General features: G+C 42.2%; 1 protein-coding gene across 3 annotated transcripts; it reads right to left on the reverse strand.

Moving 5' to 3' along the window:
* Positions 1-400: 400 nt before the first annotated feature.
* LOC119775657 (E3 ubiquitin-protein ligase TRIM21-like) lies at positions 401-4,723 on the reverse strand. 3 transcript variants are annotated; one of them, XM_038273708.1, is made up of 3 exons: positions 4,597-4,723; positions 2,775-2,853; positions 401-2,380 (listed from the first exon to the last, which is right to left on the reverse strand). In XM_038273708.1, the coding sequence occupies exons 2-3, from the start codon at positions 2,847-2,849 to the stop codon at positions 752-754; spliced, it is 1,704 nt and encodes a 567-aa protein (XP_038129636.1). In that variant the 5' UTR covers positions 2,850-2,853; positions 4,597-4,723; the 3' UTR covers positions 401-751. The 3 variants fall into 3 exon arrangements, with proteins under 3 accessions (XP_038129636.1, XP_038129637.1, XP_038129639.1); XM_038273709.1 differs by lacking the exon at positions 2,775-2,853 and having other exon boundaries at positions 4,597-4,683; XM_038273711.1 differs by lacking the exons at positions 2,775-2,853; positions 4,597-4,723 and adding an exon at positions 2,509-2,532.
* Between the last annotated feature and the right edge of the window lie 1,277 nt (positions 4,724-6,000).

Here is a 6,000-nt window from a genome sequence, read left to right on the forward strand (position 1 = left end):
ACCAAGACAGACACGGAGGGACCAGGAGAGACCAGTCTAAAGATCATTAGCCCTTATAAAAACCACAGATGAAAACAATGAGATGGAATTCACATATCTCTATTTATTCACTGGGTTGCTAATAGCCCGAAAAAAAAATTAAGCCACCGGCCACCATATTGGTACTCCCCACTCCCACAGAGTTATGCATTAAAAATGTCTACATGTGTAGCATTTGGCTGCAAAAACAAGCAGTTTGCCGACTGCGGGGAGACATTTAACAGGTAATTTCACATGATCAATTTAGCACTTTTGGCACATCTGTATTATAATGCTCCATTAACACATTACTTTTATTGTGATGGATTGTATAATAGGTTATATTACATGATTTATAGACTTCATAATGACTATACAATGTGATGGGCCTATTTTTTTATTATAAGTTACAGAAATCTTCTGATGCTATGAAACAGCCAGTGTTTATCATTGTTGATCAATGCTGTAGGGCACATATTATTTACATTGCGACCGGTCTAACTAGGGAGTACCAATATGGCAGCCGGTGGCTTCACTTCAACCCTGTACTACCAATGGGCCATCAGCAATACAGGGAATAAATAGAGATCAGAGGTGGAACTGAACTGTCGACTTCCTGCTAAGGATGTTTCCAAGCTAACCTCTCCACCAGCGGGACTTCAACTCAAGACTCACTCAGGTTGAAGGTTGTTCATCTACAGATTCATTCTTCATCAGATGAGATTTCAGAGGATCAATCAGCCTGATTAATAGGACAGATGATCAGAGGAGCAGAGTTTTTACCTCCATCATTAAGATCAGGACTGAAGAATGGGTAGAGTTTCTGAGTGAAGCAGCAGCCAGTAAAGGAGTAGATCAGAGCTGCAGCATCTACATCATAGAAGGAGACCAGACCCTCCTCATAATCCACAAACACCCCCACCTTCTCAGGACCAGGATGGAGATGGAGACGGACTGAAGGACCAGCGCAAGCAGAGTACTCATTGCTTTTCCTCAACACAACAGTCCAGACACCATGCCCAGGACTCAGTCTGATGTTTCCCTTCCTGTTGATGGACTCTCTGGCCACTCCTAATTCCCAGCCAGTCTTTCCTTTAACCTGAACCTCAAAGTAAAATCTGCCTGAAGAGAAACTCTGACGTCCTAAAACATTGGTAAACAAGGAAAATCTCTCTGGATTGTCTGGTAGATCTTGTCCTTTAGTCCCACAGTAAACCTGTTTTCCATCATCAGACAGGATGAGGTAAGGATGAGCTGTATCAGGATCCAGAGTCACATCCACTGCAGACTGCTGGACCCTCTTCAACTCAGCCTTCATCATCTTCTTCATCATCTCTCTGATCTCCTCCTCCAGCTGAGCCACAGCTCTCTCCATAGTCCCCTCATATGTTGGTGGACGGACTCTGACCTCTATCCAGTTCTTGGTGGGTGGAGCAGCTTTCAGGGAGGAGAAGCTTTGGAGGAGGTGGAGGTGGTCTTCAGACTGGGAGAGCTGCTTCACCTCAGAGCTCCTCTTCATCAGCTCAGATATTTCCTGTTCCAGATCTTTGATGAAGTCTTCAGCCTGTTTCTCTGCAGTTTTCTGTTTGTCTTCGATCTCCTTGATGAGCTCCTTCAGGCCTCTCTCAGCAGACTCCTTCAGAGCAGTGAAGACCTCAACACCTTCTGCTTTCTCTCTGTCTGCAGCATCTTTACTGATCTTCATCGACTCTTTGATCTCCTGAATCTTCACTCGTCTGTTCTGGATCATCTTCTGAACTTCATCCTCTGTCTTCCTCAGCTCTGCCTTCTTTCCTTCAGTTTCTTCTATCAGAGGAACAAACTCGTGGTTCTTATGGTCCAAAACAGCACAGAGCAAACAGACACATGTCTGGTCGGTCCTACAGAACAGCTCCAGAGGTCTTTCATGTTGCAGACACATCCTGTCCTCCAGGTTCTCCACAGGCTCCATCAGCTGATGTTTCTTCAGACCTGGAGTTGTCAGATGAGGCTCCAGGTGAGTCTGACAGTAGGAGAGGAGACACACCAGGCAGGACTTCAGGGCCTTCAGTTTGGTTCCATTGCAGACGTCACAGGGAACTTCTCCTGGTTTGGCAGCTTGTTGCTCCGAGCTGCTGCGTCTGAACTGAGAAACCATCTCTTTGATGAAGGTGTTGACCTTCAGCTGAGGTCTGGAGGTGAAATGTTCTTTGCACAGAGGACAATTGTAGAGAACATTTCCATCCCAGTGCTGAGTGATGCAGGCTTTGCAGAAGTTGTGTCCACATGGTGTGCTGACTGGATCAGTGAAGACATCCAGACAGATGGAGCACAGGAACTGATCCTCAGACCGCAGGTTGCTGCTAGAAGACATGTCTGAACTCTGAGGACAGGAGACAGAGATCAATGATAAGCAAGATGTTCCTGATCTGAAGGTCTGACATGATGTTCTGATCAGGCTACATGAGGTGAGTTCAGTCAGCTGACCAAAGGAGAAGAACATGTGATCACCCTGACAGCAGGAGGCCTCAGGAGCAACAGAAGCTGTTATTACAGGACCTGTTGTCTCTCAGAGAGGCAGACCGTCAGCTTTCTGAAACACTGTCAGTGTGAAACCAGATGCATCCTAACATCAGTTCTTGTTCACAGACTGTCTGTCTCACAGGGCAACGCTGACTGGTTCCAACACCTCCAACCACATCAGACTTGGACATCAATGATAAGAGCTAGCTCAAGACAGCTAACTCTTGAGCCTGTGTTTAGTAACCAGTACTCACGTTGCTGTTGCTATTTTTGGGCAAAGACTGTAGATCTTTCTGCTGTTTCAGCTTTTTTTGTGGTGGTGGTGCCATTGAGCTGAAATGAGATAGCAAAACATTTTAGCTGCTGTTGAAGTTAGCATGAAACACTGACAAAGATAGCAGTTCAATAATGGATGAGTGAACATCCCAGGATCAATATCATTTCATTTAATTTGGTTTAATTTCATGGTATCAAGGCGCAACATGTCATTCAATTCAATCAGATCATTCAAACCCAGCTGATTGGCTCTGCAGCAATCCCTCTCCCCAAGCATGCATGCAGGGAAAGTGGAGAGGAAAACTCCCTTTGAACAGGAAGTAACCTCCAGCAGAACCAGGCTCAGTGTGAGCGGCCATCTGCTGAGGCCCACTGGGGTTCAAGGAGACAGAAGCAGACATAGAAAAGAAACATGAAGCACTAATTTATGAATAATTTCTATGTTAGGGAAGGTAACAGTAAACCAGCTCCATTGGTGGTTCTGTCTAGGATTACAATGACTCTCAAAATATCTTGTTTCTCAATATGATAATAAACTAACAACCAAATCAAGCTAGTTTAGAGTTGGTCATGAGTTGTTGAAATGGACGACATAACTGCGAATGAATGAATTGCTTCACTATCATTTAAACTGATTGTTAACTTTACCAGTTTTGTTCATGTCATCATAAACCGACAGGTTTATTCTCAGGCTCCTCTCCTGTGGAACCAACTACCAGTTTTAGTCCGTGAGGCAGACACCCTGTCTACTTTTAAGGCTAGGCTTAAAACTTTCCTTTTTGATAAAGCTTATAGTTAGGGTGGCTCAGGTTATTCTGAGCTATCTCTATAGTTCTGCTGCTATAGGCTTAGACTGCTGGAGGACATAGGGACCCCTTTTTCATCATTCTGCTTCATTCTATCTCTATTCTCCCACTCTGCAGAATCTATTAGTTCAATCTCTAACGATCTGCTCTCTCTGCTTTTCTCATAGTAGCTTCATCTGGTCTGTTCCTGTTTGGCTGTGACTCCATCCTGGAGAGAAATATCAGCTGTGCTGCTGCCATCAACACCTTTTGTTTCTAGATGTTGGAGCTTGGCCTGTTTTCCAGTGTAGTCCTGTTTCTCTGACTGTGACTAACTGGATGTGCTCTCTTCATCCTCTGACATGGGAGCTGGCTCGGAGCTCGTCTGCCTGGCTGTGTGTTTCCTGGACGGGGCCGCCTGTGGAGCTGGTTGACAGTTGCCTTTTGTATCTATGCTTCTTTTTCTATGTCTGCTTCTGTCTCCTTGAACCCCAGTGGGCCTCAGCAGATGGCCGCTCACACTGAGCCTGGTTCTGCTGGAGGTTTCTTCCTGGAGTTTTTCCTCTCCACTGTCGGTACAGGCATCCTTACTGGAGAGATTGCCTTCAAGTCACTGTTTTCCTTAGAAAACGTTGAATCAATCTGACTGGATGATCATGTGAACTGTAATGGAGATAATAACCAACATTTCATGGACTCACAGGTTTTACTGGGATCAGTCTGACTGGGTGTGTCTCTCTGTGGACTTTAAGCTGGGAGGATTCTCCCTGTCATTGACTGAGGCTAAATAAGATTTCAACTCCTTATGAAAAAAAATGTCGATTGAATTAAACAGCATAATCCACTCTAACATGTTTATTTAGTTTCCATTTTCTTCCAAACAACATTTTGAAGAAAATCAAAGGGAATTCTGTGTATTTCTTAAAGCAGCAAGATAAATTGTCCAAGTTTAGTAATGACTAAAATCAGTTTGCTGTTGATGGTAGAAACAGTGAATATTATCAGCTGTACTCACCGCTGCTTGAGTTGGTTGATGAGGAAGAAAGAAGAAACTCAGACAGAGAAACTAGTCTGGACTGAAGCTCTGCTGTTATTCACAACCTTTGAGTTTCATTTATGTTTAGTGACGCTTAACCTTATCTCTCCACCTCTACTCCACCTCTATTTGCTCCTTTTTTTTCTGGTTTTCCTCCTTCAGATTGTAAGGATTGTTCCTTGTTAATCATTTTCATGCTTGACAAACCCACATATTTCCTGCCTGTTAAACATGGTAGATGTAGAACAGTTTTCCTGGCCATGGTCTAACACTGTAATAGAGGATGAAGTTTTCCCAGTTTATTAATAAATCAGTTAGAAACAAATACATTAGTTTTCAGTATTGCAGATTTAAAGACTTTTGTGAAGAATCTAAAAGAAGAAAAGACTTTACTGTGATGTGTACCAGAGGAGTGTCTCAGGAGTGTATTTTCCCACCACTCATATTTCAGATATATTATTAGCCATTAATTATAAATTAGTGCAATAATTATGAAGCCTGTTCTTTTTTTTTTGCTTGCCTACTTTAGCTTAACTTTTTAGCCGACATATAACATGCAGATAAACTAAACTATTGTTGTTTTTTTAAAGTTATTGTTGTATCTTCACTCTACTTGTATGGCAAACCAGCTCTGCCACATTTAAAAATAAATACAGAAATGAAAAAAAGCTCAATAAATAAATAAGCATATAATTATACAATATACAAAAATAGAGTAAACAAATAAATACATGTTGAAATTTAATTATACAGTGAGACATAAATGTATATACCTCTATTAATTAGCTTCTTTATTTATTCACATTATTTATTATTTTATTTATTATTGTTATAATCTAAAAATTTATTTTTTATTAAGTATTTATTTATGTGCATGTTATAATATCTTTCTGTTTTATTCTTCCTTTGTATTTTTTTACCCTATATATTTCTTCAAAGCTATTTATTTCTGCCTGGCATTTTTACATTTCTGTCTGCATTTCTGCTGCCATGATCGAGGGGAGTTTTCTGACCCACATGCTGTAAACCACCAGCAGGACTCAACAGATCGATTTATCTTATTTATTTAACAGAAAACAGTATCCGAGCTTAGTTCAGACAGATCAGCTGCTTCTGAAAATAGAGGGAAGGCACTGCATGAAAAGTGAGATTTTCGTCCCCGTAAACCCCCGTAAACTCCCGCAGATCTGCCTGATTTTCGTCAGTTTCCGACAATTTGCAACCCGTGCTTGTCCGCGTTTGTCGTGCCACAAATTGTCGGAAACGGACAGTGACGTAGGTGGAGAGCGATCAGCTGTACTAATGGCCCTAATTAGCATATGAATGCAGCAAACCCGCGCGGCTGGCCAGGTCTGGCTTGAATAACCTTCTCAGTATTGGCTG

The sequence above is a fragment of the Cyprinodon tularosa genome, unplaced genomic scaffold (assembly GCF_016077235.1).
Source record: "Cyprinodon tularosa strain WSP-4 unplaced genomic scaffold, ASM1607723v1 ctg889, whole genome shotgun sequence".
Lineage (NCBI taxonomy): Eukaryota > Metazoa > Chordata > Actinopteri > Cyprinodontiformes > Cyprinodontidae > Cyprinodon > Cyprinodon tularosa.